This window comes from Panthera tigris, chromosome A1, assembly GCF_018350195.1.
Source record: "Panthera tigris isolate Pti1 chromosome A1, P.tigris_Pti1_mat1.1, whole genome shotgun sequence".
Classification (NCBI taxonomy): Eukaryota; Metazoa; Chordata; class Mammalia; order Carnivora; family Felidae; genus Panthera; species Panthera tigris.
Genome location: NC_056660.1, coordinates 203,784,623 through 203,811,067, shown reverse-complemented (window position 1 = coordinate 203,811,067; position 26,445 = coordinate 203,784,623). Strand labels below are relative to the sequence as shown.

Below are 26,445 nucleotides of genomic sequence, written 5' to 3'. Positions count from 1 at the left end.
TCAGAACTTTTTAAGCAGACATCTGTCTCAGCTATATTCTAATTATTTGGCCTTATTTAAAAGGAGTTTATTGGACAATAGCTGTTTACTTTTGCTCAATAATTTCAAAAGCTATAATGCACTAAATCTCTAAAGATGAGGTTGCAAATGGTAGAAGTCAAAAGATAAATCTCTTGGTTTGTTATTATCTTACTCCATAGGATGGAGGCCCCCCTACACTTGCCCCCAGACAGGAATTTTACTGACTTGTTCTTCCTCTGGTACTCCCTATATCCAATAATGCATCAGCATTTAGGATGATCTAAGTTACAAAATATCTAAGCCCTAACTATCCACTCTCTGACCTCCAAACACCCATTCCATCACCAGGATTTAACCTCTACATATCCCTTGAATTTTCTCTTTTAAAAGTTCAGACTTTTATTGTCTGATTTCCCAAATTTCTCTTCCATAAGCTCTAGTCTCACCAGAACTGTCTTTCTAAAATATAGATGGGATCACACCAATCCTTTGGTTAAAACATGTTGATGAGCTCCCACTATGATAGGGAAAGATAGGATAAAATAGACAGAGAGGGAAAGGTTAGGGCCTGAGGTCCCTGGGTGGGGAAAAACACATATTTTTGGAACACTGCTGGGAGCATCTGACCACAGCAAAGCCCCTTGGGCTTAAGTTTCCTCTTAAGAATGTAACAGACACCCACTACTCTCCCTGGGGTTCCCCTCAGGAATTTGACAATCAAAATACCTGACTACAGAAAGTAAACCATGAAACCTATGTTCTACGAGGGAGGAACAGTAGTATGACCAGTCAGATTCCTCACACAATGGAGTCGAGACAATCAGAAATGGACAACCTAGCACCTAGAGTTGTCCAGCCAGTAAGGGTAGGACCTGAGAAGGAATGAGGGGAAAGGGGGGTGGGGGTGGGGGGTGACCAGAACCTTACGAAATAAGGACCCTCCCCTATAGTCGTGGGTATTCACCTTTGAATACCCTCTCTCTATAAAGAGAGCTTTCATACTACTTACTTTCTTATTCTCTAATAAACTTTCGTCTGCTGCTCATTTCGTGTCCACCCCTTCATTCTTCGAAATGGTGAGACCATGAATCCCAGGTATCGAGGTAAAAAAAAAAATCCTGCAACACCACGGCCATCAAGGTTAAGTTTATGCTCCTTAGCCTCATCTTTAAGACTCATCACAAACTTGGCCTGCGGCACCAGCCTTCTGTAGGCACTTCTAACTCCTATCTCAATCTAGAGCCAATCCTTAAAACTCTGAGCTTTCGCTTTGGCCTGAAGATGTTGATGGCCTGTGTGGATTCTCTTTTTAACGAAATGACTTAGTGACCTTAACCTTGCCTTGTGTCCTGTATCCCCCTGACTCCACCAAATCTGACCTACTGAAAGAGCAGTGTTTCCTCCCCCCGATCATAACAAAGAAACTTTGGGAATAAACAAATATACCTGTTAACTTTTGAATAGCTCACTGACACAATAGTTGCTGAGCTCACTTTAAAGAATTCTTCGCACTGGTTCATGGCTATAAAACAGTGACTATTAGCGATAAAGCACAAGAGGGAACCTAGGAGGAGCCTGCCTTCCTGGCAGGGGGTTATGCAATGCTTTGAGGCGTCAACAGAGGGAGCTGTATCCCTCCTCCTCTGCATCCCAAACATTCTCTACCCACCCGCCGCATACAGACAAGTCCTAAACGTCTAAGCAAAAATATATAAATAACAGAGGAACTCGAAAAAAGTAAAAAGGGGCGCCTGGGTGGCTCAGTCGCTGGGGCATCCGACTTCAGCTCGGGTCATGATCTTGAAGTTTGTGAGTTCGAGCCCCGCATAGGGATCTGTGCTGCCAGCTCGGAGCCTGGAGCCTGCTTCAGATTCTGTGTCTCATTCTCTCTCTGCCCCTCCCCCACTTGTGCTCTGTCTCTCAAAAATAAATGAATTTAAAAAAATTTTTTTTAAAGAAAAAAGTAAAAAGCTGTGGGATGAGAGTGCAGGAGTCAAAGGCAGGGCCAGCCGCACGGATGTGTGACCAGTGTAGTAGCACAGAGCCGAGCTTCACGTATAGAAGGGCCTATTCCTGGTTTCATGTTCTGCTATTCTGTCCCAAAATTCTTAATATTATTTTAACAGGAGCCCCACACTTTCATTTCGCACAAGGCCCCACAAATTTTGTAGCCAGTTCTGGTCAAAAGATTTGAAGCCTGGCACTTTCAGCCACACTAAGCCTTTCCTAGGGAAATATTTGATGTGTTGGATTTTCTTCATTAAGGTTTTTTTAAATTTTTTTTTAATCCAAGTCCAGCCATAAAGTCTTTCGATTTAACATTGGTTAGAAGACATTCTGCCAGTGTTCGTTTCATTTTACCACGTGCTAACCCTGGGCAGCTGATTTTCCCTGATTCTTTCAGTAAGCAAGAGGATCCAGGTGGAATCTAATTATCTTCGTTTCCTGTGTGCCTATTTTCACTTTCTTCTTCCTGTTTTTTGGCAATATTATTTTCCAGTATTTACAACAGCTGTGATGGAATCAGCTTCACTGTTGGGAGCTGGTTTTGAGTGTTTGGCCTAAAGATCCAGGGGGAGAGGTTGGCACTTTCAGCCCAACCACTTAGAGGTGCCTAATCCTTCAGCTGAGCCCGTGAGGTGACTGTGACTTAGATTTCTGTTGTAATTCAAGTTCCTGGAGCCGAAATTAGTCTTGTTGGTTCTCAGCGGTATTTTATTTCCCATTGTTGTTTTGTTTGTTCCCGTCCAAGGCTTTGAGAGAGTTCAAAGTACTTTGGCAAATAAACAACATTGCTCCTGATGGAGACCCGACTGCAAGGGGAAATCACCCACGGGGCCCCAGAGTAGCTGATGAAGGTGTTGAAGAGACAGGTTATCATTTCTTTCTGTTTGACCCAGATTCTCTCTTTAAAATCCTAACATAAATCCTTTAGGGATTACTAGATCAACTTAAATGGAACTGGAAATTGCCTTTTAACAGCAACATCAATTAAGAAATGGACATGAAGTCTTCATAATGCATGCCATGGAGCTGAGGAGACATGACACTAAGCAATTTGAGAATCATGCTAGCATATGAAGCCCATGGATAAATTGTTTCGTAGGAGTTGTAAATGATATTTCAAGTACGATTTATCTCCTTAAATCTCTTCAAACTATGCACACAATTGGTGTACAATTGTTATTGATGCTTCTTGGTAAAGATGGGAGATAATAAACAAATCACAGAATCCCATCACCCTATAACCTAGCAAGATAAACAAAAAATAGATGAAACCATAAAAAAGTTCAACAACAACAAGAACCAGACAACCCCATATCATACATTTAAAAAGATGACAGCCTTAGGTGCCAGTTAAGCGACTGACTCTTGATTTTGACTCAGGTCATGATCTCCCAGTGAGATTGAACCTCACGGTGAGATTGAGCCCCACGTCCGGCTGTGCACTCACAGCACAGAGCCTGCTTGGGACTCTCTCTCTCCCTCTCTCTCTCTGCCCCTCCCCTGCTCACACTCTCTCTCAAAATATATAAATACACATTTTTTTTAAAAAGATGACAGCAAAGAGAGTAACACAGGCAGGTTAGTGAGGGCTCCTCTACCCACCGTCACCCCTTACAAACATTACTGTTGAGTCAGAAAAGTCCCGAGACTTCCATTTATGCCTCCTAACTATGGAGAGAAGTAGACTAAACAAATACTTCCTTATGATGGGGAAGGGTGGAGTGGAGAAGTAGAAAATCTCCCAGGTGAAATGGACGGAGGGAATAACTTGGGCTGAGTCTCGGCTGGAACACAGGCTTCAGACCTCCATAAGCAGCCTAAGAAACAATCGGTGACATGAATATATTATCCCATGGAGTAGAATAAGCTCTTATTACAAGGTAAATTCCATTAGTGAAGATTGAACACAGCCTCAGAGGAGACTGCTAAGCCCATTTTTCAACAAAGGCTGCAAACAGCTTTATCAAAGTTGTTCCACAATCAAGATACTGGAAAGTGGTTAGAACTCAATTCCCAGTCTTCAACTATAAGTCAGAGACAAGATAGATTAATGAATGAACTTAACATAAAATAGGAGATTTATATTTGATTGTATAATGGATATTACTAGAAATTGCATCCCTTCAGTCTCCATCAAGCTGAAAGCCTCTCTCTTACCTGGTCATGAGATTCAAAGAGTGAAAAGTGCCTGTTGAGGAAGGTCATCAAAAAGATGTGACTGCCAGTTGACCTATGAGCTGGACCTGGGCACTCAGAGTCTCTTCATCCCTTCTGCTGTCCTTGAAATGTGCATTCCACTTGCCTTTCCCACTTCTAGAGGCTGCAGGGCCTTGAGATAGTGATGTGGTGTTAAGAACCACCTGCACAGTATACATGATTGAACCTAGTTACAGCCTCTATGTAAACTTATGGTTTGACAGGTGGGTTTGGGGATCCATTCACCTTGCTGCCACCCAAGACAAACCTCATAAGTTCCCTTCGTTTATTAAAACTGCCACCTATCTATCTGGAGTGGCAAGTCTCTTGCTTTGGTCTCTTCCTGCCCTCACAGTAAGGGGGGACTGGTTTCAGATTAGACCAGTGAAGCTTCCTGGAAGGTTACCAACCAACAGTGCCCTAAAACTCAGGAGGACAAGAACCAATTCCCTTGTAAGTAGTGCCATGAAGAATTCCCATAGGAGATCTAGAGGCCACTAAAACAGATTAGTGAAAAATAAGAATAAGAAAATCGATCAGGGAAAGTGAGCATTAAGAAGAAACTGAGGGGTACCTGTGTGGCTTAGTCGGTTTAGCATCAGACTTCAGCTCAGGGCACGATCTCATGGTTCGTGAGTTTGATCCCTGTATCAGGCTCTGTACTGACAGTGAAGAGCCTGCTTGATTCTCTCTCCCTCTCTCTCTGCCCCACCCTCAACGGTGCTTTCTTTTTCTCTCTCAAAAGAAATAAATAAACTTAAAAAGGAGGAGGAGAAGAAGAAGAAGAAGAAGAAGAAGAAGAAGAAGAAGAAGAAGAGGAGGAGGAGGAAGTCTCCTCAGACTTTCCTTGATCACTATATCTAAAGCTGCTCCCATTCACTTTTTGAGTCAATATCCTGGATTTGTGTTTCTTTCTTTGCTCTTATTTCAGTTTTTATTTATCAGTCGTTTACTTATTTATTATGTATTTCTCTCTCAAAACTGTAAGCCTTCTGAGGTCCAGGACCATGTCTGATTTATTCATTCCTATTCTTATAGAGCCCAGAACAGGTTTGGTGCCCAGCAAGTATTTCTTGATTGAACAGATGGGTAATTGCTCATGGTCTTGAAAAGGCAATCCTATGAGATGTGAGGTCCAAATTAAGATAGCACCTTAATTGTCTTTCTCTCCATAGTGCCTAGACACTCAGTAGCTGATACCTTGCAAGGACTTAACAAATATTTTTGAATGAATTAATAACTGAAGCTGTTTGTAACCTACAAAAAAAAATCGACATATCACTCATCTTAAGATCCTTATATGAATAAATCAGTAGCCTCTGATTTTTTTTTTGCAATTGGGTAGGCTCGTATGTTTATTTTCCATATCATGGTATCTTTTAATGGACTTGCACATTACTTTCTTTATACTCCCTTTGTTAATATGGCACAATAATATAATTTATTCCTCTTAGGTTTTTCAGGCAGTTTCTGAGCAAATACTCAATGAATCCTTTCTGTTTCTCAATTGGATGATACTTGATGAATAAAACTATGAATACAACTGTGAAAGGCATTCCCTTTTTAAAAATGAAATCATGGGAAGTTTATATAGTTTCTCACTGACAGAGATATTTTGAACTCACTAGACTCTTTGGGCAAAAAAAACTAGTATCTATGAACTGGAAGAGAAGCTTATGACTCATTTCAAACTAGAAAAATCAAGCTAATTTTTTCTGATTTATTTCTGGTGTATTGGTTCATTTCTATTTATTCTCATTAGCTAGGCACTATGGAGAAATATATATATAAAATAGAGATTCTTCCCCCAAGGAGCTGATCAAACAGCGGGAAAAAAATTCCAACAGCCCAAACAAAGGCCACAGGAAGGCCAGCCTGGTCCGAAGTGTAATAGGAGCATAGAGCAAGGAAAGGCATGTCACAGCTGATCGATATGATCAGTGAATGCCTTATGGAGAAGGTAGCATCTTAGGTGGGTCTTAAAATGGGCTTATTTCAATAACCATTATGATATGGGTTACATGGAACATTTTGCATGTGCTAATTGGATAGAACCAGCAATTCAAAAGGCCATTTTTAATATCCCTATGTGTTGTTACATCAAGGAAAGCTTATTGGGTAGCCATAAGTTTAAAAATTAAACATAAGGGGTGCCTAGGCAGCTCAGTCGGTTAAGCATCCAACTTTGGCTCAGGACATGATCTCATGATTTGTGGATTCGAGCCCCATGTCAGGCTCTCTGCTGTCAGCGTGGAGCCTGCTTCAGATCCTCTGCATCCCCTCTCTCTGTCCCTCCCCAGCTTGCGTATTCTCTCTCACTCTCAAAAAACAGATAAACTTTAATAAATAAATAAATAAAAATTAAACAAAAATGCATATATGACATATATGCATAAATATAAGACATATATATAAGACATATATAAGGCATATATATAAGACATATATGCATAAATAATATACACAAATTTTGTGAAACTAATGAGCCCAAGAACATGAAAAAAACATTTTTCAAAATATTTGATAAGACCAGTTTAAAATTCTAAAATTTTAGCTTTTTTATTTAGTCCACTTCTCTTATTTTAAAATTGGGGGTGGGGGGGAAGTCTTGGGAAGATGAATCAACCTTCCCAGATGACTAATGGCAGAGAGAGGGCTCCACCCTACATTTCCCACTTTGACCAGATTATCTTGCCATCATGCTCTACTACCTTCCCAATAATCAAGTATGAATTATCCTATTACAGTATACATGTATTTGCTGGCCACATCTTGGATTTCATAGAAAACAAAATCCATAAAAATCTCTCTCTTCTCCCACTCAAAAAAAAAAAAAAAAAAGGAGGCCAGAGTTGGCAGTGGATACAGTTTCAAACTGTTATTGACCAAAATTCTAATCCTTTAGTCATCACAACAAGCCTATGAAGTAGGCATCATTATTAATGTCAATTTTACAAATAAAGAAGCCGAGGCAGGTATACTTAAAAACTTGCCCGGGATCACCCAGTTGGGATATAAAAGAGTTGGGGGCTTGAATTCATGCGGAGGGAGCCTAAGCCTTTACCATTAGTTACCAAGACAGTTTTGTAGATGGGAGATCATCTCCATCAGCTGACTCTGGACTGCACAGACTGATTATATTCATGCTTTCATCTCCATCACCTAGCACAGTCTCTTCGTACATTATAAGCCTATTTCATAAGTTACTCAAATAAATACGGATTATTAATTCAATGATGCTGACTCACTGCTCCAAACTTAAAACCAATGTGATTTATTCTTTGGTCAGGGAAATAATTAGGAATCTGGCAGGCACTAGATGTTGGGTCATGTCCCAGAAACCAGAAAAAAATATCTAAGAAGCACCAGATGCTGAGGCGAGCAAGGGCCAAGGAGGCAGGGACCACCGGAGGTGGAAAACTGGCGGCCCAGGTCGGGGCCGGGAGAAGGGCGGGCCTATTGTTGGGGGAACTTGCTTCCGGGGAGGGGACAGCAGTGCGGGGCGGACCAGCACCCGGAAGTGGTGACGCGGGAGACTGTGGGGAACTGTGAGCGGCGTCAGGTACGCTCCAGGCTTTTTGTCCCCGGGTTCGAAATTCCCACTTTGGCCTTGGAAATTCTTTTCTTCATACCTCCTCACGTCTCCTAAGCCATCCACTCCCGTCAGGCCCGCTGGTGCGAGTCCTGCAGTAGAGTTGGGTCCCTCTGGTCCCCGGCACGCGGGTGGAGGGAGCGGGAGCCCCGAGCCTCGGGACCGAGCGTGCGTTCACGGAGTGCAGCAGGGAGGGGAGAGGAGGAGCCCCACCCCCACCCCCAGTCTGTCCTCGGGCCCCGCCGAGCCGGGGAGGGGGAGAGACGGAGTTGAGGCCCAGATGCTGGTTGGCATAAGAGCCAGGGAGAAAAGGGCGCTGTCACCCACTTGAGGGGGTGGTTGCTGCTGGGCCAGAAGGTCACAAGTCAGTCCCTGCTTCTCACCGAAGAATTTGACCGGCACTGAATCACCAGCTTGTTTCCTAGTTTCACGGGCACGAAGGCCACAGCCACTGAAGAGATGTTGATGGAGGAAATTGGGGGGTACCGTGAAGACACCTAGAAATGGATTGGGTGGCTTTTCAGCCTGTGTGACAAACTCCTACACCGGGCGGAACGGCATGCAATAACAGCCAGTGGAATATTAGCGATGGTTTTAAAAAGAAAAACACTCCCAGAGTCTCATTAGAACAGAGGCTTTTGGGAGGAAAATCAAGCTGAAATTAAAATGAATTTAATTCAAGAGCTGGGATCTGAGAACTGTAGTAAAACCTTTTTATGTAAAATGTTAGGAACTAAAAAGAAAAATGTTGGGGGGTGGGGGACGGGGGAAAGTTTTGCATTAACTACCTCAGATTATCCTATAGTTCTATTAAAGAGTAACAGTTATCAAATACTGATGATTGTTAAGCTTTACCCCAAAAAAGAATTTTGCTGTATTTATCATGGGACGCTAATTACAATTATTTTCCTGCCTTAAAGATCAAGTTGTAATTTTTAAAGGGATTTTTATATAGTGTTACTTGAATAATAATTCAGTAAGCTGAAAATGCACAGCTAAAATTCTTTCATTTAAAAACCACTAATAGTTGTCAGATGTCATACATGTGATTTAACGTCCAATCAAAAAGAGGAAGGAAACGAGATTTGTGAAGTAACAAATTGTCAAAGCAATGTCTGTTGTGTTGTACTTCATTTGAAACAATAATATGACCCGTAAAATTACTTTAGGAATTTTATTTACCTTTTGCTTTGGACTAGTTTCCATTACCACTTTCACACACCAGGCATTGGCATATGTTCTTTCCTTAATTAAGAATGCCTAAATTTCAAATTTGTATTTTCTCCTTGCACTTCACTTGTGAAAAGTCTAAAGTGTCTTATACTTTTAGATTGTATTAATCCTAATTCTTCTAAACACTCTCCCATCCCCAAGTGTAAATGCTAGCAGTTTTGTGAAAGTCAGTTTCTTCATCCTAACTGGATGAGTTTACCTCCGGAATAATGTAGAATTTCTTATGATTGGTTCCATAGGACTAAAACTAAAACTCATTCTTTGTAGTTAGCTGGTTATACCCAGAGGAATTTGAGGGGCAGGGGGACACAATTCAGTCCATGGCAATAAGCACACTACCAGGAAATACAGCAAAAAATACTCGTGGCATGATAGTTATGAAAATTTTAAACACCGTACATTGAGAATACCTATATTTAAAAGTCACACATCAGATTTAGCAGTACACCAGATTTTGAGTCCTGTCATACTGATGGCAAGAAGATGAGTTGAACAATGGAATAGTTTTTTGTGTAACAGGGGCAAATAATTTCTACATATGCACATAACATTGCACTAATTTTAGATTTGTTTAGAGAAAACTTGGGTGGCATGCAGAAGAATGGAGAAGACTTAATGCATTTGGCTATTAATGTGTATAGCAAAAATTTTCCACGTGCAGTGGAGCTCAAGTAGGTGCTCTATGCGTGGAGTACAGAAACATTAGTATTTGACTTATTGTCACTATTGTACAGCTTTTGTTTACTTCTTCATCTATTTTTTAACCCTATTTACTCTTCACTAGTTTAGACATGAGTCAAAGCAGCGAAGGATGTATGAAAAAGATTAGCGGTGTGAATCTTGACAAGCTTATAAGTGATTTCTCACAGATAGAAAAGGTATGTAAAGATATAAAACAGTTATAGTAGAAAAACTATATATAGTATAAAAGTATATAGTATAAAAGTTATAGTATTAAAGGGAAATAGATTTTGCCAGTGGAAGAATTTGGGAAGTAAAGAAAAATGTATCAAAAAATAAGCAAAGTAAAGACAATGGAAATATATTTTTGCTAAGTCCTTTCTCATTTTTAAAATCCATATTTAAAATATATTTCATTTTGGATCATTTGTACTAATACATCAAAATGTTTCTGGGACAAGGAAATAGTTGATATACTTTGGCTAAAGTTAAAAGGAAAATACATACTTAAATGTTCAAAATGTCCATAAACTCAGGAATGGTTTAATAAGAATTGAAATAAAATAAACTCAATCCTCAGTCTCTTACCATTATGACTAACTCTAATTTTTTTTTTTTTTTTACTCTTTCCTCTGCTGTTCCTTTTTCCTTCTCTGTTGCCTAAAAACAGATGTATTTGAAGTTCCTCACCCCAAATCTAGACAAATTACATGATAGACCAAACCCACAAGTATATATTAGGTTTTTTCCCCCTTGTCTGCCTTGGAGAGGAATAAGAATAGTTGTTGAGAAGATATAGGTGAATAAATGAAAGATTTGGGGAGTGGGTTTTTGAAGCAAGGGTGGGAAAGAGAATAATACCCACCTCTATTTTCTCTCTTTATCATTCTTCTCTATTCCTTCTTTTCCTCTGCACAGTCTGGTATGTCCATAATAAAGGAATTTCATGACAATGGGTATTTTGAGATAACATTATGAGCTTTTTTTTAAGTAGGCTTCACACCCCTGCAGAGCCCAATGCAGGACTTGAACTCATGATCTGGAGATCAAGACCTGAGCTGGGGTCAAGAGTCAGACATTTAACTGACTGAGCCACGCAGGTGCCCCACATTATGAACTTTTTTAAACAATGAACTTGAGTTTTCTTAACCAAGTGATTCTTACTAAAATAAGAGAGAATAGAGAAAGAAATAAGAAGCACTGTTCGTGGGAGAGGAATTGGTGCAAAATTTTTGGAGATTATTTAGAAATATCTGTCATATCCTTAAATATTTTAAATAAGAAATATTGATTTTTTGATGTGATAAAGTATTGTGATTGTATTTTTAAGAATCTTACCTGTTAGAGATACATATAGATGGTGATATTTGTGGATGAAATAATATAATGTCAGGGAGTTGCTTTAAGATAAATTCAGAGGCAGAGAGAATGGGGAAGTGGGTAGAGATATAGATGATACAATGAATTGAGGATTTTTGAAGCTGTCTGAAGGGTATATGTCAGCTATTACACTGTACACAAAGATACCAAAAAGGTATGTTGAAGGTTTATTCATTATTTGTAATAGCAAAAAAAAAAAGTGAAAACAACACAAATTATCCTCAGTAAGGGGACTAGTTAAATAAATTACAGTATATTCATAAGTGAAACTCAATGCAGGTCTTAAAAAGAACAAAGTAGACCTAGATGTGCTTGTATGGACATCATCTCCAAGATAATAGTTCTAAGTGGAACATCCAAGGTGCAGAACAGAGTATGATATGATCCTTTCCTATAGTTGTATAGTTAATCATAAAATATTTTGGAAATATGTATAAGGAATTGTTAACCATAGGACTGAGGGTTGAATAGTTGGAAAGAAGGGGATTCCAAGTTAGCTCATATTCTTACTTTTCATAACTCTTTATAACTGTTAGTCTGTTTTAATTTTTTGCCATGTTACTTTTAAAATTAGATAAATGAGGAAGTTGGCTTACATAAAACATATGCCAGACTTAATTATTAGACTTGCAGGTATTCAGTGGTCTGTATTTTCATTAGTCTTCATATCATTAGGTAAAAAAAATAAAAATAGCGACATTCCTTGCTTTGGTAATATATATTGTTTCTTCTACAGAAAATGATAGAAACCAGTGGAAAGAATAATATACTGGATATGCAATTGGAAAAAACTAACTATTTGTTAAAAGTAACGCAAACAAAGGAGGTTTCAATTAAAAAAGGTTAGTTCTTTACTGCCTGAAGAAATACAAAATCTCATAAGAGTATTTTCTGGTACCACAACAATTAATATTATACCATACATTTGTAAAATATTTTAAATTCACATAGAACTTTCCGAGCTATCATTTCATTTTATCTTTTATAGCCCTGATACATAGGATTGGTATTACTAAGCCACCTCAATAATGAAGAAACATAGGATGAGAGAAATTAAATAATCTGTTGGAGACCACTAAACCAAGAAATGGCAAGTCCAAGCCTTCAAAACCATGGGAAAAAATAACAGTTGAATTCCTGTCTCACAATTACACCAAAAGAAATTTCAGATGGGTCAAAAATTTTAGTGCCAAAAATGGGCTGTTCTAGTCCAAAGCTCTCCCCTTACTTCTGGGACAACCAGGCCATGTGTGCCTCTCAGCTCCCAGCAACCAATTGTCCTCCCGGCTGTGTCCCTGGTCTTGGTCCATCCTTTGCATGCCCACTAGCCTGCAGGGAACCTGAAAACCCAGGCTCTTTGCAGGGCAAGGCGCTGCTCTTTGAGAATGCCAACTTGCTTTGAGGCACAATGGTCTGGGATTACACCCAGATAAATGAGCTTCAGCTGCACCTGCAGCCCTCAAGGCCCAGTAGTGCTTGGCTTCACTGTGCAACCAGTTCAGGGTATCTGGAGAACTCAAGAGAGCCAGAATTCCCTCATGTTCACATGGAACTATGAGAAGTTCCTGGTATGCCCCCAACAGTCTGTGCCTGACATTGAAGCCCTGCTGTACTGGAGCCCTTCTGTGCCTTAGGTGCCCTTTGTACCACTGCTGGCAGGGCCGGGTGGTCACAGTGCTGTCCTCTGGGGAGGTTTCATCCATGATGGAGTTTTCTCTAAATTTTCGTGGAGGAATGCTTGATGTTTAGGAATGTTCCCCAGGATAGTTGCTGATCCTGTTCATCCCAACACCCTTTTCCCAGACCAACACTCCTCACTAATAAAGTGCCCTGTGTCAGGAGGGAAAGGAGAGAAAGCTGTATGTATGTGCCCTTGACATGGTGTGATGAAAATGGCACTTCACCTCTATGATCTTCCTCCTAAAGACCCATAACCCCATCTAACCATGAGATAAGCGTCAGACAAATCCCCAAAAAGGGCTTTTCTACAAAATACCTGACCAGCACTCTGCAAAACTGTCAAGGTCATCAAACACAAGAAAACTGAGAAACTAGCACAGCCAAGAGGACACTGAGAAGACATGATGAGTAAATGCAATATGGTATTGTGGATGGGATCCTAGAACAGAAAAAGAACATAAGGTAAAAACTAAGAAAATCTGAATAAAGTATAGATTTTAGTTAATAATAATGTATCAACATTGGTTCATTAATTGTAACAAACATCTCATACTAATGTTAGGTATTAATAACAGGGGAAACTGGGTGTAGGATATTTGGCAACTCTAATACCTTCCTGATTTTTCTGTACATCTAAAACTATGCCAACAAATAAAGTTAATCAAAGGTGAAAAAAATGAAACCACCCAAAAAAATAGAATAGAATATGGGTTTTTGTGGGGTTTTTTGTGTGTTTTTTAGTACGGAGAAGGCCTTTCCGAGTGTGATCCATCAGTAGGATTCTGGTTAAATCATGGCAGCTGATAAAAGAAAAAGTAGTTCTATATGATACAGAATAATCTCCAAGATACCATAAATGAAAACAACAGTGTTCACAACCATCTTCTATCATTTTTATAAAAATATCTTTGTACACACAGAAAACCCTCTCCCTGATACATTTGTGTATCTCTGGAAAGATAAACAGCCTCAGTATCCTGGTAACAGTGCTTGCTTTGGGGGAAGGGAAACTGGTTAGTCTAGAGGCCGAAACTGGAGAGATAATCATTTTTTACTATACTAGTATTTCGTGTGTATTTATCATTTGAAAAAATAATTAAATACTTTTTTAAAATCCAGCTCTACTTATTCTAAATCTAATGGCCTTTTTACTGGATAATACGCAGCAGAAGTAAAAGAACTAGTAGGAATAAGTTTGTAGAGTCAAGTGTGTACCAACTGACCTAGAGAGGAATAACAAACTAGATATATGATTCGATTTGTTCAACAATAAAGAATGAGGTCATGACATTATATTTTCTACATTGGATACCAGATAAAGAATTTCTGTGCCAGTTGAAGATGATAATAATGTTAGTATTAATGGCCAAGTACTTTTCATACATAATTGCATTCAACATTTCCAAGTGCTTTGTGAAATAGATATTAATGTTCAAATTGCTAGTTAATGGCAGAGCCTAAAGTGAGCTCAAAACCACCATTTATTTACTAAATTATACAGTATTAAGAAGTAGCTTAGGGGCACCTGGGTGGCTCAGTCGGTTGAGCCGTCAGCTTTGGCTCAGGTCATGATCTCGTGGTTTGTGAGTTCAAGCCCCACGTCAGGCTCTGTGCTGACAGCTTGGAGCCTGGAGTCTGCTTGGAATTCTGTGTCTCCCTCTCTCTGCCCCTCCCCTGCTCATGCTCTGTCTCTCTAAAATAAATAATGTTAAAAAAAATTTTTTTTAAACAAGTAGCTTAATATTCTGAGCTCTAGCTTTTAAGAAGCATTGGATAGGATAGTATTCATTCTAAAATCCAGCAGAAATGATAATGTGGATAAAGGTTTGCAAAGAATTAAAAGCCATTATTCTAAAATAAGGAATGGTATTCTACCTTATGAACAATTTTTATTGAGCCATTTTCCTTTGGGAAAAAAAAAGTGTTGAGAGAGCCACCTTGTGTTCATATTTTGAAAATACACATTTTTTAAAAAATTCAGTATACTTTCAGTTTCAGGGCTCTGTTTTCAATTTGCTGATTACAGTTGACCCTTGAACAACATGAGTTTGAACTGCATGAATTCACGTACATGTGCATGTTTTCTTGATAAAGACAGTACAATACTATAAATGTGTTTGCTCTTCCTTCTGATTTTCCTAATAACATTTTCTTTTCTCTAGCTTACTTTATTATAGGAATATAGGCTATAATACATATAACACAAAATATGTGTTAATGACATTATGTTATCAGTAAGGTTCTGGCCAATAGTAGGCTATTAGTAGTTAAGTTTTGGAAACTTTTTTTTTTAAAGTAAACTCTACATTCAATGTGAGGCTCGAACTCACAATCCCAAGATCAAGAGTCACATGCTCTACCAACTGAGTCAGCCAGATGCCCCAGTAGTTCACTTTTTGAAGTCAAAGGTCACACTCAGATTTTTTTTTTAATTTTTTAATGTTTATTCACTTTTGAGAAACAGAGAGAGACAGAATGCAAGCAGGGGAGGGGCAGAGAGAGAGGGAGACATAGAATCTGAAGCAGTCTCCAAGCTCTGAGCTGTCAGCACAGAGCCCCACGCGGGGCTCAAACTCACAAACCGCGAGATTATGACCCGAGCCGAAGTTGGACATTTAACCGACTGAGCCATCCAAGCACATCCACACTCAGATTTTCAACTGCACAGGAATCAGCACCTCTAAACACCCAATGTTGTTCAAGAGTCAACTGTACTGAAATAGCTTCAGCTATCTATTTATTCCTCTAAAAGGCACAAAGAGAAGTGATGGCAGAGTCTATGCCTCCTTAATTTTTTTAAGATTTTATTTTTAAGTAATCTCTACACCCAATGTGGGGCTCAAATTCACAACCTTAAGATCAAGAGTCGCACACTCCACCGACTAAACCAGCTACGTGCCCCCTTAATTTTTTAATTATAGCAGCTAACACAGTAACATATATGAAGTAGGCAATGTCAAGTGTGATTTAACCATCAATCTATTACTAGGAAATAGTAAAAGAGAAAAAATGGAGGATGGTGGGAACTTTGAGTGGGTGGTGGGGGGTGGTACAGGGGGTACAAGGAAGAGTGAAAAACCACAACAGAAGAACCTTATATCTGCATAAAGCTTTTAACTTCTGCAAAGTACTTTCATTTCTATTAGCATAGTTGAAGAAAGTACTGGAGACTGAGTGTAGGACCTCTAACCGAAAGGCAAAATTTTGCATTTTCCCTTCACAGTATGGGTTCTTTCCTTTAGTCAATAAATAGAAATACTATTGAATACCTATGAAATAGCCACCATATTAGAAGCAATAAATATCAAAACTGATAAGATATGATCTTTACCTGAAAGAGTTCACCATCTAGTGGGAGGAACCACAAATAAATGAAATGTGATAAAAGGAGAAAAGAGATATATACAAGTTGTTGAGAGACAGAGGAGAGAAATAACAACAATAACAATATTGAACATTTGTGAGTAAATTTAGAGAGTACTATTTTCTCATTTGGTTGTCAGATTAGTCTTATATATGAGAATAGTCTTATATGTGAAGGAGGATAGGTATTACCCATACTTTTATTTTGCAGATGGAGAATCTAAAGCTCAAAAAGCTTGTCCAGGGTGTCATAGCTAGAGAGTGGAGAGGAAACTCTATTCTATTTCCTTGGACTCCAAGTTTCATGGTTTCATCACTATATCCTATAATTCCCCAGGAGGTATTGACTAGCAGATTAAGAGCAGGATTTGAAATGAGAAAAACATATGCTCAAGTCCATACCTTCTACTTATTAACTCTAAAATCCTGGGCAAGTAACCAAACCTCTATGGATGACCATCTCTCTTTGTAAAATCAGGATAATACCAACTTCTCAGTATCATTTTGAAAACTAATTGGGGTAATGTTCATAATGCACTTAGTGTAATAGCTGGCAGAGTAAACAATCAATGGTATTATTATACACAGGTAACTTTTTATTAGATGCAAATATGGTATTTAATATTTAACCATCAAAACAGATGCCCAACTAGAATGGAAGTTAGTATGTCATACCAGTGCATACTGGCTGAATATTGGTCTTGGGCCTCTAAAACCTAATGAAAGAGAATAAGGCTCAATATTTATTAGTTGTTAAGTCAACTACATAAAGGTGAAATTGTCCTATTTAAAAAAAAAGGTGAAATTTTCCTTAAACTTTAGGAGTTTTAAAATTTGAAAAATATTGTTATTCTTTTATGAAGCCTTCATCACTGTATATTTAGCTAGTATAATTGTAAACTTGAACTAGTGCAACCTGTTCTCCCTAACCTTAGAGTAAAAATGTGATAGCAATAACAATCAGAAAGAGTCTCTGATTCTGTTCTTGTCCTCTTTCCAGGGCGTCCAACCTACTCATATTACTCTAAAGGACCGCTCCTGGACTGGTCTTTGTTGTAGTAAAGTAGCTAAATCACAGACGTGTTGTTGGACTGCTGGGGTTCAAGCTGTAGCTCTACCGCTTACTAAGTAGAAGTGTGACCTTGGGCAATTCACTAAACTTCTATGTGTCAGCTTCCTCATATTTAAATGAGACAAATACTAGGACCTACCTCATAGGGTTAAGAGGGCTAAATTATTCAATATTTGCAAAGCATTTAGAATAGCAATATAATATATATTATTTTCAGACAGTTTTTCCACTTACCCCTTTCTTGCTTCAGTTTACTATTACATTGCTTGTCTATCAATCAATCAATCAATCAATCAGCAAATATTTATGGAGTGCCTGCTATGGATCACAACTGCTCTAGAGAAATGGTGAACAAAACAAAATAGTCCCTGATCTCCTACAGCTTACAGCCAAGTGGACTGCTTGAAATTACAGAAGTGTCCATCTCTGTTGCTACCCATCAAAGGTTTAGCTTTTTCTAGTTATAACCAGCTTATATTCACATGTCAGGGTATGAATGCTTGCAGTGAAGGCTCCATTTCCATTGTGGCAAAGTCATTAGTACCAAAGTTGCTAATTCCTTGTAACTCAGCACATTGAGTTTTTACCTCTTTGCCTGGGACTTAGGCATGAGTACTAAGAGGACAGGTTGGAGGACAGTGAGGAAGAAAAACATTATCTTCTCCCAAATGACACCTCACCAACTCTGGCTCTCGATCTTAACAAAATTTAGGGTACCTTGACTCTCTTTCCTTGAGATGTTCTTTCACGGGAAACTCACATGGATACACCGCACATAGTTCCCCAGGCATGTCCAAGTATGCCTTAACTTTAGGGTAGATATTGCTAAAGCACATGGGGTAGGGAATCCCTACTATACTAAAATTATTGTGCTGTGGAAAACTCATTACTAAATCCCAGAATGCATTTGGTTTAAAGGGTAATTAAAAACTACTTATTATATTATTTACTTTGAGATACCTGGCTGCTCCATAAAGATCTCATAATTGTCAGGGCGCCTGGGTGGCTCGGTTGGTTGGGTGTCGGACTTCGGCTCAGGTCATGATCTTACGGTTGGTGAGTTTGAGCCCAGCGTCAGGCTCTATACTGACAACTTAGAGCCTAGAGCCTGCTTCAGATTCTGTGTCTCCCTCTCTCTCTTTGCCCCTCCCCTGCTCATGCGCGCTCTCTCTCTCTCGCTCTCTCTCTCTCTCTCCTCTCAAAAATAAACATTTTTAGAAATCTCATATTGTCAATTATTTTAAGTCTTTCAACTTTGAGAGAATAGTTCCAAAATGAAAGAGAATAATTTTCAAATAAATGTGTCTTTCATATTTTAGAATGTTCTGCTCTTCATAATATGATAAAAGGGCTACAGCAGACCATTGAACATCAACATAATTTGAAAGGTAAGTTAGAAAAAAATCTTTGAAAATATGATATATTTGAGTGCCTTTAAAAATAGAGTTTTTACATCACTGACAGTAAGTTTCTTTTAATCTGGACTTGTTAAACTCATCGGCTAATGCCAAGACTTCTCATTACAAAATAATACGTTCCTAAATTGTTATGAAATAAGAAATACCATGCTGAACAGAATAATTCAGTCATATTCTGACAGGAACATCAGAGGATGTTTTATAATCAGTTATCATAATTCTCTTTATTATTTTCAAAAGTTTAGAAATATATTTGTTCTCAGAAGTACTCTTGGTTTTTAATGATCCTGTGTTCAGTTTTGAAGAGTAGGTATTTCGTAGTAGTTACATGATGAATATACTATTCAAACAGCAGTGATAGTTCATGATTTAGTGTTTTATCAGAGACTAAAGCTATGTTTGTGTAAATGAAGCCAGCATATTCAGCTTATTTTATTTTTACTAGTCATGATAACCCAATAAGCCTATTCATTGACAAAACAGATGAAGCAACCAAGTGTTCGTCCTGAGTTAGCTACAGTGCAGTGTTACTGGGATTTTCCTTTCATATAGGAGACTAGATGAAAGTCCCTAGTTCAGAGTCCCTTCCAACATAAAACTCTCATCAAACAAGAATGTTTTTACCTTAGTCTTCTATTGTTATCATAAAGTACTTTTTATATGTAGGTGAAGTATGATAATGATCTTACACACCATTTATTTGCTTTGGTATGTTATTCCTTATTGTCTTTATAATGTTCTGGTATTTATCTTTAAGAATTACTATTCTTCCTTTTTCCCCATTGTTTTACCTTAAAATATCTCCTCAAGGGTTGATGAAACAAATATAGAAATTGTATTAAAAGACTTTACACTTACATTGTCAAGCAGCATCTGCAGTACAGAAAGGATTCAGCTCCTCTGGAGAGCAAAAGAGTAATATAGAGAACTACACCATCTCCAGTGCCTTTTCTTTTCTGTGTTTTTACTGTTTGTTTATTTTGAGAGTGCGAGCAGGGTGGGGACAGAAAGAGGGAGAGAGAGAATCCCAAGCAGGGTCCAATACAGGGCTCCATCCCACAAATGATGAGATCATGACCTGAGCCGAAATCAAGTCGGATACCTAACTGACTGACCCACCCAGGTGCCTCTCCAATGCCTTTTCTTTTGGCTTAGTCCTGCAGACTTCTGATTCCCTTGTGTCCAATAGATTTTCATTTTTCTTGACTTTAGCAGTCTGCTCACTTTTTTTCAGGGTTTGATCCCCATCCCACACCTGGTCTGGGCTTTCATTTTCCCATATCAATGCTAATGGTTCAGAACAACTTTTCCCTTCTCTGTGACTAAATACAATACCCAGCTGCATTTAAAAAATTGTGAATGTTCATAATCCTTACAGTCCTCTTATTCTAGGATTCAAATGGTACTTTAATTGAATTCTTCCTAGGATTTTGTTCAAATAAAACATCTACCAGAAATTAAATTTACTTTGAAGTCTCAGAAAGTTAATGTTTAACATATTCATTACTGAATTATAATTAATTTTTTGTACAAAAGATATTAAATATTGACCAATGCTCAGGAATACAATATTTTCATAGTCATAATATCCTGTCTTTGAAGTAATGTGTGTTTGGAGTTTAGAGTATGGACATGGGTCCTTAGTAGAGTAATTCATCACAATATATCAAATGATAGGGATTTTTCCTATATCATATTACTATATATTATATACTGGTTTAGGAGAACCCCTATAATACAGTGTATTAAAGATAGTTACATTATGCCATCTAACTTATGGTAAGTTACTACCAGGGCAAAGAAAACAAGATTCAGAGATTTTTGTCCATTAGAGGAGAATTCAGGAATTTAGTTTAGAAATTCAAACACATTGGCAGGGTGTCATATGAAGAAAAGAGGGAGACACATGAAATCAACTGTAAACACAGAGCACCTTCAAAATCAGTAGAATTCAAACTCATTTTTTCCAATTATCTCTAAATGATTTCTTGCAATTTCGTATTGCTTTTTTTTCCCTGTTTGAACTGAACTTGAATAATTTGAATTTATTTCGGCCCTTAGACTCTATCAGGGTAGGTTTCCAGGAAGACATCATTATGTATAGTACAACTTTACAAAATTGTAGTAAGCAGAGTGATTTAATCAGAAATGATCACTGACAAGAATGTTTTAAAAAGGACAATAGCACATAGTTGAGTGCTATTTTGTAAAAGAATTATCTGAGAAAGTAAACTAATCAATGACAAGTTACTCCTAAAGAAAAAAGTATTGCTCAAATTAAAAGTAGTTTGAAAAATGTAGAAAAACTTCTTTCAACATGCAGTAATTTGACATGTTAGCTTCTAGTACATCCTTGGGAAAATGCTACATTTATATAAGTATATTCTGTATAGAGAAATGATCTGCTATGAGAATATACTTCAGAATCTTCATTATTTAAAAATTGCCTCCTTCCAAAAGAGATTTGCTAATGGCACGTTAAAAGGAAGCTAAAGAACAAAACATATAAACAAGGCCAACTACATAATTTGCAGGGCCCCATTCCAAATGAAAATGTGGGGCCTAATGTGCAAAAGGCAGGAAAAAAGTAACATTAAAAGTTCTAAAATATAGAGCTTTTTTTCTTTCTTCTGTGGTCTCTCTCAACTTGACAGGTTTTTGTATTTGCTGTTAATGTTGCTGTAAGTAAAAAAGAATGAAAAATTTTAATTAGGAACATAAATGTTACCATTCATCTTTATATTGTGCAAATGAATTTTAAATCCAAAGACATGAGCATTTAACTCCTATGCAGAATCACAAAAGTACATAATTAATACTTCCTAGCTTGCACATGCATATTTGTTTCATTCTTACCAGAATAGTGTAAATGCTGCGCAAAACTACCTAAACCATTTATTATTCATTTTACTTCTTTTTTTTAAATTTTATTTATTTTTGAGAGAGAGAGAGAGAGAGAGCAAGAGAGGGGCAGAGAGAGAGAGGGAAACAGAGGATCCAGGCGGGCTCCACGCTGATAGCAGCAAGCCAGGACGCAGAGCTCAAACTCACAAACCTGTGAAATCATGACCTGACCTGAACTCAAACTTTCAACCAACTGAACCACCCAAAAGCCCCTCATTTTACTTCTTGATACCTGCCCTTGCTACCAATACTCTCTACCTACACTTACTAAAGATGGACTAAAAGGAAAAGGAACTGTGAATTTTCCTATCCTTCTCTTTCCTTTTATGTCTTCATTTTTAGCATAATTATTGGGTTAATAGAGGGAAATAACAGAATTAAGAAAGGACATGGTAGAGTTGCTTGGTCATTCATATTTCTTAGAATGCTACTGCTTTCTTTCTGCATTTGAAGCGAGTTCTAGTGAAAAAGAAAATGAGGCCCCTTGCTTACTTAGTTGCAGATGGAACATGTTTACCTTGTACTTGTATTTTTGAGTCTTGCTGAACTCCCAAGTATCATGAGTCCACCAGAATTCTGTGTTCATGGGGCATTGCAAGTGCCGTGTATGAATGTAGTGGCAAGACATAGATGTTGCTCTTATCTTCTCTGCTCACATGCATGCTCCATTGTCCCACTGGAATTTACTTAAAAATATAAGTTCGAAAACAAAAAGAACTTCAAGACATTAATGGCAGAATGTTAAAGCAAGCGTTGCACCCTTCTGAGTGCAGGGCCCAACACGGACACACAGATTGCACATTCATAATGCTGGCCCTGCCTGTAATGAATAGGAAGAGAGTTAGGAAAATACTTGGATCAGAAACCTCACTTAAGGAGTAGGTGCTTCAGTATTGCACAAAAGTTAGCTCTAAATTTTCTAGAAACAAAAGCAAAACAAAATAAGAAAAAAAATGGTTATATAACTATAAATTTCCAATTTAAAATAAAATAAAATAAAAACATTCAGTTAGTTAAAAGGCAAAAACTTTTCCAGGATCTGAGTAAATGCCACTGGAGGACAATCTTAATTTAGGTCAACATAGCATTTCTTTTAAATTTTAAATTTTTAAATTTAAATTTTTAAATTTTTCTTTTAAATTTTTTGTAATGTTTCTTTTATTTTTGAGAAAGGCAGAGTATGAGCAGAGGAGGTGCAGAAAGAAAGAGGGATACACAGAATCTGACACAGGCTCCAGGCTCTGAGCTGTCAGCACAGAGCCCAACGCGGGGCTCGAACCCCGAGATCATGGCCTGAGCCGAAGTCAGACACCTAACCAACTGACCCACCCAGGCGCCCCTAGATCAACATAGCCTTTATTCAGGCAACCAATCAAGTAAAAACTTTGAATGTAAAAATATCTAGTTTATTATGGAATGAAATTATTACAAAGCTAAGCAATCTAATCATAAATGATATTTTAAAAACTCGCTGTAAGTGAACAATGAATATAAAGACAATGTACACTTAAGGACTTCCTCCCAGTTCAGTACTAAAGGAGAATAGCTAATTTTAGAAAAACATACTGCAAAATTATTAGAGTCCAAGAGAATAAGTTGAATTTTGGCTGGGCCAGAGAAGGATTACTTGCCAAATATAAGGACCAGGTGGACTCTACACTGATACAAAATACTATTTGAATTTACAGATACTCTAGCCAGACCATCAAGAGCCTTACCACCTGAAGAAGTAGCCAGAGTAGAAACCTTTGTTTGAAAATCTAATGTAGAATCTGGTAGGATGACGAAAAAGTAACAGCGCCAACAATAATCATATGTTGTTTGTATTACAAATGAAAGGCAACATAGAGCCAACTGAAGTGTAATATAAAGTATTAAGGAATGTTTGTTATTTCTTCAGTAGGTGGCTTTAGTTCACAGATAAGTTATATGGTTCTGTTTAGCATTTAGCATAATTATAGATGTGCCAAAACCAGATAATATGCAAGCAGTATAACATTTGGATGGGTTGATCAGTTATTCTGGCAGAGGGAAGACTTATCATCATTAAAATGTCAGTTTCCTGAAGTTAATATAGACATTTAATGCCATTTTAAGTAAAATTCTAAGTTGGGGTTGGAGGAGATTGTATAAAATAATCTTGAAGCTATTTGATGGAAAAAACAAATAAACAAGAGAACTGTAAAAAAAATAAGAAGAATGAAGAGAAAAGGGAGTTTTATTACCAGATAACAACATGCCCTGAAGCTGTTGTAATGAAATCATTATGGTATTGGCATAAAAATGGAAAAATACATCCACAGAAAAAATAGAGAACTAGATTCTAGAAACAGGCCTCAGTATTTTTTAATGTAATAGATGACACAAGAAATATGTCAATTTATTGGGAAAAGAATGGCATTTTAACATATGGTACTGGCACAACTAACTTTCCATCTGGAAGAAAAGAAAGTTGGACTCTTTTCTACCACATTAAAAATAAATTCCACATGGAGAAAAGACTTCAGTATGAAAAAGAACAATAAAAACTTAAAAGAAAAGTCAGGATATATCATCAGCTGTATCCAGGATACAACCTAGAGCTAGCTGCAGGGTGTCTTCTTGACCAATCTGGAAACTTCAGATACTATATAAAGAAAAAAAGACCTAACAGACTTTTTTAACAACAACACAACAAAAGTACCACACAACAGCAACAACAGCAACAAAACTTTGCATGTTATTTTGTCATGCAAAAGTGAAAAAAAAACAAGTAATTTATTTCAAAAAGTGTTTTCAAATACAAATGTAGTTTATATCTACAATCTACAAAGAGCTCTCCATATACAAAGAGATCTACAAATTGACCAGCAGGGATAAATAGAATTTTTTAAATGAACAAAAGATACGAATAAAATTATGGAAATGTGTATGTGTATACATACATGTGATCCAGAGTTTAATAAGTTCAAGGGAAAAACTGAGAAGGAAACACAATTACACCAGGGGTGTGGGGTGAGGAGTGAGGAAAAAGGAGAAAAAAAAGAGGGAGAGAAAGAAAGCAGAAAGAAAATGAAAGAGAGAGAAGGGAAGAGTGTCCTAAGGGTAGCTCAGCATCTATGATATGACCCTATGTATATAAAATTATAAAAATGTATTTACATATATGCATAAAAAAATTACAGATTTGAAGGAACATCCATTTTTAGGAAACAAGTTTTTTGCAAAGTAATGTATGTAGTACAATTTTATATTGGTAAAAATAAATAAAACCAGTACAAATGTGTGACATGTTTATATATGATTATATAAGCTGGAAGAAAAGTAGGAAAGAAATACAGACCATGCTGCTAACATTGATAACTTTGGTGAGGTAAGTGGAAGGGAAGGTGTGTAGAGATGATTAGCTTCCCCTTACAGATGCTTCACTTGCTAAGACAAGCATGTATACTTTTATAAATTAGAAAACATCGGGGTCACCTGAGTGGCCCAGTCAGTTAAGTGTCTGACTTTGGCTTAGGTCACATTCTTGTGGTTCGTGAGTTTGAGCTCCACGTCAGGCCCTGTGCTGACAGCTCAGAGCCTGGAGCCTGCTTTGAATTCTGTGTCTCACTCTCTCTGCCCTCCCCGACTTGTGCTGTCTCTCTCTCTCCCTCTGTCTCTCTCTCTCTCAAAAATAAACATTAAAAAACTTTTGAAAAAAGAAAGCATCAAATACCTTTTCTTTCATCTTTCAGTGATGGATGCTTCAGCATTTCCAATAGGTACAAGAGGTATTAGTTGCCTAGTTAGCACAATGTTTTGTGTTTTTTTTTACACAGTTCTCAGCCCTTAATTATTGTGACAAAAACAAAACAAAACAAAACAAAACAAAAGAAAAAAAAAACCAGAAAATCTTAAACTTGAAAATCATACAAAACTGAATGATACTGGAAAGTATAACTCCTTTATTATAGAGTTCAGAATCCTCCAAAATCTCCAGTTTCCTAATTCTAGAATACATATATTCTATTAACAAGTCACATTTCATCTTGGAAACTTTCAGGTTACATGGTTATTAATGTACTGTGTCCCTATGGTTTGAAAATCCCATTAGAATGGGAGTGAGTGGGAGAAACATATCTGAAGTATTTGTTCTAAAGGCAGTAGTATATTTTATAAGTAAGTATTTTAGTTGGAAATATTGTCAAATTATTGGTGCTTTCCATTCAAGGAAATATCAATTTTCCAGCAAAATTTTTATAAACTAAAGCCACCATTCAGATTAATCTCTTCATTTTAAAATATGACACTTTAAAATATAACACTTTCTTATCTGTCTGATTACAGCCTTTGAAAGCAAACTGATTTTAGATTTCTACTCTCACTGTAATGTTGTGATTTAATGGATATTTATGCTGCTCATCATCTTCCCCTGTAAACATAGTTCTGGATTTTCTCTTTCTGCTCCAAATACTTCTATTCTCCTAATAACCAGGACTCCAAAAGTTTGCAGTTACTATGTACTCTTCCTCTCCAACAATATCAATTTTACATATTCATAACCTCTTACCCATGCTTCTGCGACAGTTTCACACGTAGACTCCATTTCCAAAGTTCCTCTTAACAGTACTATATTGCAAGACAAGCCTTCCTAAAGCATTGTTCATATAACATCCAAAATCTTTAGGGGTGCCTGGGTGGCTCAGTCAGTTAAGCGTCTGACTTCGGCTCAGGTCATGATCTCACAGTTTGTGAGTTGGAGCTCCACACTGGGCTCGCTGCTGTCAACATGGAGCCTGCTTTGGATCCTCTGTCCCCCTCTCTCTCTGCCCCTCTCCTGCTCACTCTCTTTTTTTTTTCTCTCTCTCTCTGTCAAAAAATTAAAATAAACATTAAAAAAATCTTTAATGGGGCGCCTGTGTGACTCAGTCAGGTAA

General features: G+C 37.6%; 1 protein-coding gene across 6 annotated transcripts in view; it reads left to right on the top strand.

Annotated features, from left to right (window-relative positions):
- Window positions 1-7,731: 7,731 nt before the first annotated feature.
- Window positions 7,732-26,445, top strand: part of CCDC152 (coiled-coil domain containing 152) — a 30,105-nt gene continuing 11,391 nt past the window's right edge. Inside the window, exons 1-4 of one of the 6 annotated variants that reach the window (XM_007095426.3) lie at window positions 7,732-7,786; window positions 9,839-9,927; window positions 11,847-11,952; window positions 18,545-18,613. In XM_007095426.3, coding sequence (XP_007095488.2) covers window positions 9,841-9,927; window positions 11,847-11,952; window positions 18,545-18,613 — 262 coding nt within the window. In that variant the 5' untranslated portion in view covers window positions 7,732-7,786; window positions 9,839-9,840. The other 5 variants (XM_015543503.2, XM_042995518.1, XM_007095427.3 and 2 more) reach the window with 5 other exon arrangements.